This window comes from Ovis canadensis, chromosome 13 (assembly GCF_042477335.2).
Source record: "Ovis canadensis isolate MfBH-ARS-UI-01 breed Bighorn chromosome 13, ARS-UI_OviCan_v2, whole genome shotgun sequence".
In the NCBI taxonomy this organism is placed as follows: Eukaryota; Metazoa; Chordata; class Mammalia; order Artiodactyla; family Bovidae; genus Ovis; species Ovis canadensis.
In genome coordinates this window covers 67,670,975-67,683,344 of record NC_091257.1, presented here as the reverse complement: position 1 = coordinate 67,683,344, position 12,370 = coordinate 67,670,975, and the positions used below count along the sequence as shown (strand labels likewise).

At 41.5% G+C, this 12,370-nt stretch overlaps 1 protein-coding gene across 1 annotated transcript in view; it reads left to right on the top strand.

Moving 5' to 3' along the window:
• TMC2 (transmembrane channel like 2) overlaps nucleotides 1-12,370 on the top strand; it is a 101,348-nt gene that overhangs the window by 38,603 nt on the left and 50,375 nt on the right. Inside the window, exons 5-6 of the mRNA XM_069548176.1 lie at nucleotides 5,467-5,557; nucleotides 12,212-12,293. Of these exons, the coding sequence (XP_069404277.1) occupies nucleotides 5,467-5,557; nucleotides 12,212-12,293 (173 nt within the window). The remainder of the gene's footprint in view (nucleotides 1-5,466; nucleotides 5,558-12,211; nucleotides 12,294-12,370) is intronic.

Sequence of the window (12,370 nt, the reverse complement as noted above, 5' to 3'; positions counted from 1 at the left end):
GCAGAAGAACAAGATATCACATTGCCAACATCTGTTGGATCATAGAAAAAGCAGGAGGAATTCCAGAAAAACATCTGCTTCTGCCTTATTGACTACACTAAAGCCTTTGACTTTGTGGATCACAAGAAACTATAAAAGATTCGTAAAGAGATAGGAATACCACCTTACCTGGGCTTCCCAGGTGGCTCAGACGGTAAAGTATCTGCCTGCAATGCAGGAGACCTTGGTTCGATCCCTGGGTTAGGAAGCTCCCAAGGAGAAGGGAACAGCAACCCACTCCAGTATTCTTGCCTGGAGAATCCCATGGACAGAGGAGCCTCATGGGCTATAGCCTATAGGATCACAAAGAGTTGGACACGATTAAGTGACTGACACTTACCGCCTCCTGAGAAATCTGTAGGCATCTCAAGAAGTAACAGTTAGAATCAGACATGGAACAACAGACTGGTTCCAAATTGGGAAAGAACATCTAGGCTGTATATTGTCATACTGCTTATTTAATTTATATACAGAGTACATCATGGGCAATGCCAGGCTGGATGAAGCACAAGCTGGAATCAAGACTGCTGGGAGAAATATCAATAACCTTAGATATGCAGATGACACCGCCCTTATGAAAGTGAAGAGGAACTGAAGAGCCTGTTGATGAAAGTGAAAAAGGAGAGTGAAAAAGCTGGCTTAAAACTCAACATTCAAAAAACTAAGATCATGGCTTTCAATCCCATCACTTCATGGCAAATATATAGGGAAACAATGGAAACAGTGACAGACTTTATTTTCTTGGGATCCAAAATCACTGCAGATGGTGACTGCAGCCGTGAAATTAAAAGACACTTGCTCCTTAGAAGAAAAGTTATGACCAACCTAGACAGTATATTAAAAAGCAGAGATATTATTTTGTCAACAAAGGTCTATATAGTCAAAGCTATGGTTTTTTCCAGTAATCGTGTAAAGATGTTACAGTTGGACCATAAAGAAGGCTGAGCACCAAAGAACTGATGCTTTAGAACTGTGGTGTTGGAGAAGACTCTTGAGAGTCCCTGACAGATCAAACCAGTCTATCCTAAAGGAAATCAGCCCTGAATATTCATTGGAAGGACTCTTGCTAAGCTGAAGCTCCAATACTTTGGCCACCTGATGTAAAGAGCCGACTCATTGGAAAAGACCCTGATGCTGAGAAAGATTAAAGGCAGGAGAAGGGGACAACAGAGGATGAGATAGTTGGATGGCATCACTGATTCAGTGAATATGAGTTTGAGCAAACTCCAGGAGATAGTGAAGGACAGGGAAACCTGGCATGCTGCAGTCCCTGGGGTTGCAAAGAGTTGGTCACAGCTGAGCAAGAAAAGAAACCCTTTTAATGATAAAAGGGTCAATATACCAAGCAAACAGAACAATCCTAAATGTATATGCACCAAAGAGATCACTGGTTTGGATTCTATAGGTTATTAATTGTCCAGTGCTATGTAATAAATTACCCTAAAACTTAATAATTGAAAACAGTAATAAACATGTGTTATCTTCTGTTAGTCAGAAATTCAGGATCAGCTTAGCTGGTGGCTCTAACTTGAAGTCTCTCTCATAAGGTTGCAGAGAAGGCAATGACACCCCACTGCAGTACTCTTGCCTGGAAAATCCCATGGATGGAGGAGCCTGGAAGGCTGCAGTCCATGGGGTTGCTGAGGGTCGGACACGACTGAGCGACTTCACTTTCACTTTTCACTTTCATGCATTGGAGAAGGAAATGGCAACCCACTCCAGTGTTCTTGCCTGGACAATCCCAGGGACGGGGGAGCCTGGTGGGCTGCCGTCTTATGGGGTTGCACGGAGTCGGACACGACTGAAGTGACTTGGCAGCAGCAGCAGCATAAGGTTGAGTCAAGATGTTGGTCAGGGCTTCAGCCTTCAGATGACTGGGGCTGGTGAAGCCACTTCCAAGGTTGCTCATATACATGGATGACAAGGTGGTTCTGATTATCAGTAGGGGCCCAGTTTCTCTCCATATGGGCCTCTCCATAGGCTGCTTAAGTATCCTCATAACATGACAGCTAGCTTCCTCCAAAAGAGGGCGATTTCAAGGGGGAAGTCACAACACCTAGTTTCAGAAGTCCTAGTCTCAGAAGTCATAAGTTGTCACTTTTACCACTTTCTATTCATTGGAGGCACATTGCTAAGTTTGGCTCACGTTCAAGGGGAGAAAAATTCATTTCTCCATTTTAAAGGGAGGAATGTCAAGAAATCTGTTGACATAGTTGAAAACCAACACATATGGGAAGTCAGGTATATTTGGTTAGCCTCAGGTACCTTTAGATTGATTCAGTGATATCTCTAGGCCTGGCTTATCTGAGTTTCCACTCAGAGTGAGTTCAGCATCTGTTTGATCTTTGCCTCCACAACTGAAAAATAAAAACTGGTTGGAGGCAAAGGGAGACACCAAACCCGCATAGCCCAAGTTACCGTCAACATCTGGCCATCTCCAACCTCCGGCCACCTCTCTTTGGCCATCTGTGTCCCCTGCATTAATCTAGATGTCTTCTGGATTTCTGGCTGACTCATACACTTTCCCGGTGTCCTGCATGGGACAGCAAAGCTCTGTAAGGATGCTGTCAAACTCAGGCTGCCCTGTGTCTATTTGTACCTCTGCATTGCAAAATTAAGTGTGATTTTGAATCTGATCTGCTTCACCAGCAGTGGGTTTTTGGATGTATGTGGTCTCTCTAAGAGATACTTTGGGTCAACTTCAGAGTATCCCTGTTGTGGAAGGCTGCATTGCTGAGTCCCTTGTCCAGACCCCTGTGGAGAAGGCCCTTCACAGCAGCCCCCTGTGCTAGCAAAGACTCTTTATCAGCTGTCCACTTTAGGAGCTGCTATTTCCCCAGAAGGAGAAGAGTGACTGCTTGCTAAATGAAACCACTGTGCTCACGTGGTCTGCATCCACACATTTAAATCTCATAACATCATGCCCATTTCTAGATGAAAACTGCCACCCCAGGAGGCACAGAACCTTGCATGGCTCTCTCTGGCACTAAAGCCACACAATAAACCCTTTTCTCCCAGCAGTAATCACTGGCCACCCTGACTGTGTCTTTCACTGTTATTTAGGCCACTTTATCAACAAGGAGGGTCTTTCTAGGGCAATGTGAGGGGCTCCTGAAGTGCTGTCTGTGGGTGGCTACCCAGGAAAGCCATGCCTCAATGGCTTCCTCCTCTCCTGAGTGTTGGAGGGGCCTGAGGGGTTGATAACCGCCTGTCAAAAATGACCTTGAGATTCAGGCCCCTAGAAGTTTCCACAAAGCAAAGGATCCCCCCTCTTTTGCCTTTTCACTTCATTTATCCCACACCATCTTGTTTGAGGAAGAGGAGAGATGAGCTTGCATGAAGTTCCCCATTTGAAAGGAGGGGAAAAGGAGGGGACAGGAGCACCCTACGGAGGGAAGATTTGCAGGGACTTCCCCCGGTGGTCCAGTGGTTAGACCTCCACAATTTCACTGCCAAAGTCATGGGTTCAATCCCTAGTTTTGGAACTAAGATCCTGCAAGCCACACAGTGTGAAAAAAGAAAGAGGATTTGCAACAGTTGGGAAGTGCAGGGCAAGAGCCAGTGTTTCCATGAACTAACTACTATTTCTAGTAAGGAAGCACATGGATCACAGATAACGGATGTAAAAGGATTTGCTATTAAAATGTTAGTTGTGATTATTTATACACTTTTACTGATCCAAAAAAGCTTGTTGCATCCATCAAAATTGTTAGACCGCTTGGTCTGTTTGCAGTGAACGATCCTTACAGTTTGTAACCAGTTCTGAGCGGGGCCCTCTGTTCTTCTGAGGGCTCTCTGGGTTTCCAGACACAGTCGGAATGTCAAGAAAAGAAGCATTTGTTGTCAGGTTCAATGGCTCAGGCATAAGATCTGACTCTTACTTTTGAGATTTTTTTATCCAAAGTTACCAAATCTTAAACGTTGTCGCATTCAAACTCACAAACCCTGAATGCTTAGGAGTCCCTACCCACCCGGGAAATATAGGAAGAGGACAAAGATATGAGTTTGGTGAAAACAATCTTTGTTGTCCTGGAGTCATTGGTAGTCACAGATAACTCACTGCCAGAATGACTGCAGCCTGAGGGGAGCAGGGGCTGACCCCATAAAGGAGCCTTAATCTCATACAGCCCCGCTTTTGACCCTGGACCCAGAAGCTGCACAGATGGCCTCATTAACATTGGAACATCATTGAGACATCCTAATAAAACCAGTCTTGGAATTAACCTCAGGTTAGAATGTCACTTTGACAGGTAGCAACTACCTGCATTAGCACTTTGGAGCTGGGGTAGGTTATGATGCCAGCAGGAGAGCCTGAGCAACAGCACCCAGACACCCAATGTCTTCTTCCACCCATGCTGAGATGGATTTAATTCTTCATCCTCTTGTATGGTCTTATCCAGTGATTGCTGATAAGCTGATTCTTTGGGTGTTGGCATGGGAGAGCCCTGATATGGAACACTTGCTGATTCCCATAGTCTAAATACTCCCACCATGGCCAGTTTCAACTTATCAATAGTTTAATAATTGGTGTACCAAGTTTCTGAATATCTAACAATCAGTTCTCAGAAGCCAGCCCTCACTAGCTCCAGCATTTGACCCAAAGTATTTAACAGAGAGATCTACCCATGTGTTTCTCATGTGGTCTTCCTTAGATGTTCACTCACTCATCCAGTGCTCTTGCCCTCTGCAAATATCTAATGAATGCTGTACTGTTTTTTTTTTTAATTGCTGCTCTAACAAAATACTACAAGATAAATAGCTTAAGACAGTTTATTAGCTCACAATCCTGTTGGTCACAAGTTCAGCATAGTGTGGCTGAATTCTCTGCTCAGGGTCTCACCAGGCTAAAATCAAGGTATCAGCAGGGCTGTGGTTCCCTCCTACCTGGGACTCAAGGTCCTCTTCCTGGTTCACTGACTTTTGATAGAAATTTATTTTCTTCTCTTGCTCTCCAATGTGGCATCCTCCAGAAGGGCCCCAGCAACAGAGAATAGATGATTCTCTTGATTCTAATTTCTCTGACTTCCTTTTTTGCCACATCTCTCTCTGACTCTTCTGCCTTCCTCTTCTTTTTCTAAGGGCTCATGTGATATATGGGCCCTTCCAGATATCCAGGGTAATCTCGCTAGGTTAAAGTCAGTAATCTTAATTATATCTGCAAAATTCCTTTTGCTATTCACAAGGGGGTAAAGGTCATGGAAGCCAAAATTCTGCCTACAGATGCCAACCATGTACCAATCACTGTCCTTGGCATTTGGGAAATCTCAGTGGACAAAACAGACAAAATGTCCTGCCTTCATGGAACTTACATTCTAAACTAGGGGTATAAAACACTCAAGGCCCTCGGCCATATATATACCTTCATAGTTCAGATTTCTTTTGCTTGAGTGTTAATTAAATTTCTGCCTTATTCCCTCCTCTAACCAGGGAGGCCCAAGAATTTCTGGAGAAGTATGAAGGAGCCTTGGGAAAGGGCAAAGGCAAGCGACTCTACGCCTATAGGATGCTGATGGCTAAGGTGTGTGGTTCGGAGGCTGCAAACCTATGCGAGGAGTTGCTCAGTTCCTGACCATCGCAGGCACCTGCCCGGCTTCACAGCTTGTGTCCACCTCCCCCAGAATCCTGAGTCTGAGGTCCAGTCAGTCATTCTAATTGATCCAGGAATGAAACCAACTGTTCATTTCTCTCTGATTAACTGTGAGGGCTTCAATATACTGGAGACTTGTTTCCCCTCCAGTGAAGAACTAAACTCACAGAATTAATGGTGTTGAATCTACTGGGATCTTATTTTCCAAGCCCCCAAATCAAGACTTTGGTTTGGTGGAGACCCAGAAGGGCCATGGTTTAATCAGAGTCATACAGAAGACAGTGATGTCAACAGGGCGTCAAGGACAGTTCTGGTGTGTTATGTCATAACCTGGGCTTCTGATTCAAGCTAAAGTAACGACCTCTAATTGGATATTTAACTATGAAACTATGGAAGTATCTTTACCTACTGATCTGAAAAACTATCATTTTCATTCATTTAATTCTTATATAGGGCCTTTTTTGGAACTTTTATTTGAATTCATCATTTCAACTATTGATTCAGTCTAATGGCTCATAAGACTTCCTCTTTTTACCTTTCTTTCTCAAAAATGTCTTGGCCAGTCTTTCCAATGTTTCCATTTGCATTTTGTTATGTTTTATTAGCATTGTTTTTTTCCATATGCAATTTTAAAATCACTTTGCCAATTTCCAGAATAGTCCATTGAGATTTTGATTGGAAATTTTTTTTAATGTAGTCAATTTTATTCTCCTTAAACCACAAAATAGAGTGGAAATTTTTTTAATCTTTGATTTAATTTGGGAAAACTTATCTGTAGAATATCCAGTCTTCACATCTAAGAATATCATAATTTCTCAAGCTTTAGTTTTATATCCTTCAGCAAAGTTTGTCATTTTCTTCATATAGATCTTTTCTATGTTATATGTTATTTCTACAAAATTTATATTTTGGTTGCTTTTGTGAATGAGATCATTTTTCCTTTTATTTAATAACTAGATATTGCTGGTATGCAGGAAAACTGTATATTTGAATATTCATTTTTAATCTGCTTCCTCTATTGTAGTTCCTTATTAGCTTTAATCATTTTCATCTAATTGTGTATGTAAAGATATTTTTCTTGAGTTCTAAGTCATTCCTGTCCTGAACTGCAGATTAGCAATAATAGAACAGTTTCAGTCGATGATGGTGATCATAAGTCTCTTTGCTTTTCCATTACTTTAATGAAAAGACTCCAATGTTTCACATTAGATTGATGAGAGTTGTTACCTTGACAACTTTGAAATAGATTCTTTCTCACAATAAGAAATTATCCTTTTATTTCTAGTTTAATAAGACTTCCATTTTATTGGAATTTCCAAATAGATGTTCAATTCAGTTTAGTTTAGTTGCTCAGTTGTGTCCAACTTTTTGCGACCCCATGGACTGCAAAACGCCAGGCTTCCCTGTCCATCACCAACTCCCGGAGCTTGCTCAAACTCGTGCCCATTCAGTCAGTGATGCCATCCAACCATCTCATTCTCTGTCATCCCCTTCTCCTCCTGCCTTCAATCTTTCCTAGCATCAGGGTCTTTTCCAGTGTCAGTTCTTTGCATCAGGTGGCCAGAGTATTGGAGCTTCAGCTTCAGCAACAGTCCTTACAATGAATATTCAGGACTGATTTCCTTTAGGACTCACTGGTTTGATTTCCTTGCAGTCCAAGGGACTCTCAAGCATCTTCTCAAACACCACAGTTCAAAAGCATCAGTTCTCCCATGCTCAGCTTTCTTTATGGTCTAACTCTTACATCCATACATACATACATCCATACATAACCATAGCTATGGTTTTTCCAGTATAGTCAAAACCATAGCTTTGACTAAACATACCTCCTTTGTCAGTAAAGTAATGTCTCTGCTTTTTAATATGCTGTCTAGGTTTGTAATAGCTTTTCTTCCAAGGAGCAGACATCTTTTAATTTCATGGCTGCTGTCACTATCTGCAGTGATTTTGGATCCCAAGAAAATAAAGTCTGTCACTGTTTCCACTGTTTCCCCATCTATTTGCCATGAAGTGGTGGGACCAGAAGCCATGGTCTTAGTTTTTTGAACGTTGAGTTTTAAACCAGCTTTTTCACTCTACTCTTTCACTTTCATCAAGAGGTTCTTTAGTGTTTCTTCACTTTCTGCCATAAGGGTGGTGTCATCTGCATATCTGAGGTTATTGATATTTCTCCCAGCAATCTTGATTCCAGCTTGTGCTTCTTCCAGCCCAGCATTTCTCATGATGTACTCTGCATGTAAGTTAAATAAGCAAGGTGGCAATATACAGCCTTGATGTACTCCTTTCCCAATGTGGAACCAGTCCGTTGTTCCATGTCTGGTTCTAACTGTTGCTTCTTGACCTGCATACAGATTTCTCAAGAGGCTGGTCAGGTCATCTGGTATTCCCATCTCTTTAAGAATGTTCCACAGTTCATTGTGATCCTCACAGTCAAAGGCTTTGGCAGGGTCAATAAAGCAATAGACGTTTTCCTGGAACTCTCTTTTTCAATGATCCAACAGATGCTGGCAATTTGATCTCTGGTTCCTCTACCTTTTCTAAATCCAGCTTGAACATCTGGAAGTTCTAGGTTCACATACTATTGAAACCTGGCTTGGAGAATTTTGAGCATTGCTTTGCTAGCGTGTGAGATGAGTGCAATTGTGTGGTAGTTTGAACATTCTTCAGCATTGCCTTTCTTTGGTATTGGAATGAAAACTGAGCTTTTCCAGTCCTGTGGCCACTGCTGAGTTTTGCAAATTTGCTGGCATATTGAATGAGGTACTTTAATAGCATCATCTTTTAGGATTTGAAATAGCTCAGCTGGAATTCCAACACCTCCACTAGCTTTGTTCATAGTGATACTTCCTAAGATAAGTAGATGTTAGATTTTGTTAAATACCTTTCCCATCTGTTCATAAACTTAGTTTTATCAGGCACATCTGATTTTCAAGTATTTTATTTATAATTTTTACATAAAATTTCACAAGATTGATTGAGTTTATGTGTGCACACACACACATGCATGCTATCTTGGCATATTTTAATATTAGGGTTGTACTTGCTTTGTAACATTAAAGGAATAGCATTACCTCCCTTTTATGCTGTAAATAAGCTTGAGGAGCATGATTTTTTTTTTTTGAAAATTGAGAGATGGCCTCCTCAAAAGTATACAGGTCAGGGAGCATTTTATAGAGTATCTTGATAATTTTTTAATGTTTTTCCGATTGGGGTAGTCAAGTTTTAACTTCTTCTTGGGGTCATTTTGATATTTTTTATCTTCCCAGACTTGATCCTTTCATTAAGAGTTTCATATGTATTAACAGAAAATTGCATATAGATAGTCTCATAATTTTTGTAATTACATTTTATATATGTTGAGTTTAAATCTTTTTTATCCCTAATATTAATTTTTCTTCCTTTTCTGTTATAGTTGCCTGACAACTACCTATGGGTCACATTAATTTTTATCTAAAAACCATTTATCGCTTAACAACTGCAAACTCAGAATTTTCTTCTCAACTGAGGAACGTGTTCTTCAAATATGTCTGATAAATGATCTAATTTGTGTCTGTTCAAACAGTTCCAGCTTTTTCACTAGGAGAAGGATGGCTGCCAATTCCTCACTCTTTGTATTTACTTTCCCTCATGATTTTTAATTCTCTGCTTACTCTCTCTTTGCATCTCAGAAATTTCTCAGGTTTATTTTCAATATCATTGGATCAATTTTCTTTTGTCTCAATTAAAGTATAATGTTTATTTTCATTCTATTACTGAACTTTTAGCAATCTTGCAATCAATTCTTCCATACTTCACCTGTATTCTTTTATTTTCCAGCCACAAGGCTTGTGGGATCTTAGTTCCCTGGACCAAGGATTGAACCCACTCCTTCAGCAGTGAAAATGCAGAGTCCTAAGCCACTGGGCTGCCAGGGAATTCTGCCCCGCGCCACACACACCCCATATTCCTTTTTAAAACTCTAATTGCCATCCTGCACTTTAGAAGCCATGTTTTTTGTATCCTGCTAAAAATATTGATGGTGTAGAAAATGGTAACCCACTATAGTATTCTTGCCTGGGAAATCTCATGGACAGAGAAGCATGGAGGGCTATAGTCTATGGGGTCACAGAGAGTTGGACATGGCTGAGTGGCTAAGCACATATACAAGCAAGAATACTGAACCATCTCTCAAAATTTAATCATACATCCTGGAGGAGATACTTTCTAAAAACCTCAGAGAAAGGGATCTCTTTTTCCTTGTTTTGCACACTATTTCTCAGGCTTCACTGGTTGTTTTTGGTTATTCAGATTCGGACATCATCCACAGGCAGAATGTACCTGTGTCTCATTTGACTGCTGTTTGAAATCTTTTCTCCTATATACAGCCGAAGAGCAAGATGACACGCACAGCCAGGAACCCCGTCCGAGGGGGCAACTACCATCTCACACAGTTCTGAGTTTGTGGTCTTCTCCCGCCCACACCCAGGCTCAGTTTTCTGATGTTCTAAATCAATGAAGGATAAGAGTTTCAATGCTGAGCTTCTCCAGGCCTCTCTCTGCCTATGCCCCCCACCTCCAGGCATCACTTTTAGGCTGAGATGCCCTCAGCCTTGAGGGGCTGCAAGTGGTTGCCAAGTGACCAGACTGGCAGACTGTGTCTCCAAGGGGCTCACCTGGCAACATTCATTACTCCATTGATCCTCAGCCTTGCAAAGCTATATTTTATACTGATTTTATCAGCACCCTGACAGAGGATCTGTCTCTCAGGGGAGGACTGACATTAATAAAGCTTATGAGACAAATATATAAAATCAAATACCAGCTTACTAATTTACAAGGAGGAATAACCAATGCAAGAACTGAAAAATTTGAAGTCCATATCAACAGTGTCCTTTATTTTTGATAGTACAGTTATGTGCTGTGCTTAGTTGCGCAGTCGTGTCTGACTCTTTGCGACCCCATGGACTGTAGACCGCCAGGCTCCTCTGTCCATGAGATTCTCCAGGCAAGAATACTGGAGTGGATTACCATGCCCTCCTCCAGGGGATCTTCCCAACCCAGGTCTCCCACACTGCAGGCAGATTCTTTACCATCTGAGCCACCAGGGAATCCCAGTACAGTTTTATGGGAAGCTAAACAATAATCCCAGGCTTCCCAAGTGGCTCGGTGGTAAAGAATCCACTGGAGGAGACGCAGGTTCAACCCCTGGGTCTGGAAGATCCCCTGAAGTAGGAAATGGCAACCCACTCCAGTATTCTTGCTTGGGAAATTCCATGGACAGAGTCTGGTGGGCTGCCGTCCATGGGGTTGTCAGACATGACTTAACATGCACACATGAATTATTATCCCAATTCTAATCTACTAATTTGCAGTGAAAAAAAATTACTGCCATAGAAATAAAAATATTCACGGCCCAGGTGATGGGCAAATGCTTGCCTTATAGACAGACCTGCATAAGAAGCCAAATAAACCAAAGATGGTTTTCAAGCACAGAATCAGAACTAGGAAAGGTAGAAGAAGCAATGGGATTGGGGTAGCCAGTGTCCCCACATCCCTGCTCATCTTAGGAAGATCTTTGCCATTATTATGAACCTGTCCTTTGCTGATGGTGGGTCCCTCTTCTCCTTGGCATCTGTGACCATCTCCCTTCTGACAGGTGGTTTCCTTCCTTATACAGTAATTATCCAATAACTATATAGCCAAAGCCTTTACATCTGGAAGTCCATCTGGTTCCTTCAGATAAATTTTCCCTTTTATGCTTTAGTGAATTTACAAAGGAAAATCTCATTTCCTTCATGAACAAGTTCTTCTGAGACCTTTGTAACAATAGAAACTGATCTTAGAATTTTCTCTGTACTTCATCTTTGCCTGCTATTTTCTAGAAGTTTTTTTAAAAATTCCAAATGGATTTATTTTCAGGGGGAGAACTGTTGAAGAGCATCCCCTGAAAGAGTTGACAGATTTTCATGCAGCCAACAGACAGCTGCTCAGGTTTCTGACTGGTAAAAAGTGAGTGTTGGATCTGGAGTAGACCCTGGAAAGGGACATAATGCCTTCCTGACTAATGTTAGCAGGGATTAAAAAAATAAAAACAAAAAACAGGCTGCCGTTTCACTGGAAGAAGAGTGGGAAACCTGGGGCTGAGATCTCTTTATCACTGCCTTCAGTCTTATAGTTTAACAACAGTTCCTATCAGATTAAGGCACTCGACTGTCTGCCAATTGTAGGTGTGAGATTTTTTTTTTTCCCTTGAATTTTTGGTTTTAGATGAAGGAAGTTATATAAGAGTTTGCTAAACCAATTTGATTCCCCAAATCAGAAATTAAAAATAGACTTTCTAAGTTTATATGTAAACTGTCCAAACCTGAAATTTTATCAGCATTATAGAAAATTGCGATATTGTGTTGCCCTGGCTTCTCTCTCACTCACACCTAACTTTGAAAGTGATGATGTGAGCATCCACCTCAGACAGCCTGGTCTCAATAGCTCCAACGTGACAGCCTCCCTCACCTGTTGACCTTGTGTTAACATGTCAGCATCCACATGTACCTCCAAGCCCCAAAGCAGCATGTTAATAAACTGAGGGTGTTGTCTGTTTAATTTCAGAAATGGGTCAAGTTTAAAAGAGACTTTGATAATTTCAAGACTCAATGCATCCCCTGGGAAATGAAGATCAAGGACATTGAAAGTGAGTATTTTGGTGTCACTGTTTTTAGTTGGTTTGCTGAAGGGCTTTCCAAGGGTTTAGACTGTGTTCTGGACCAA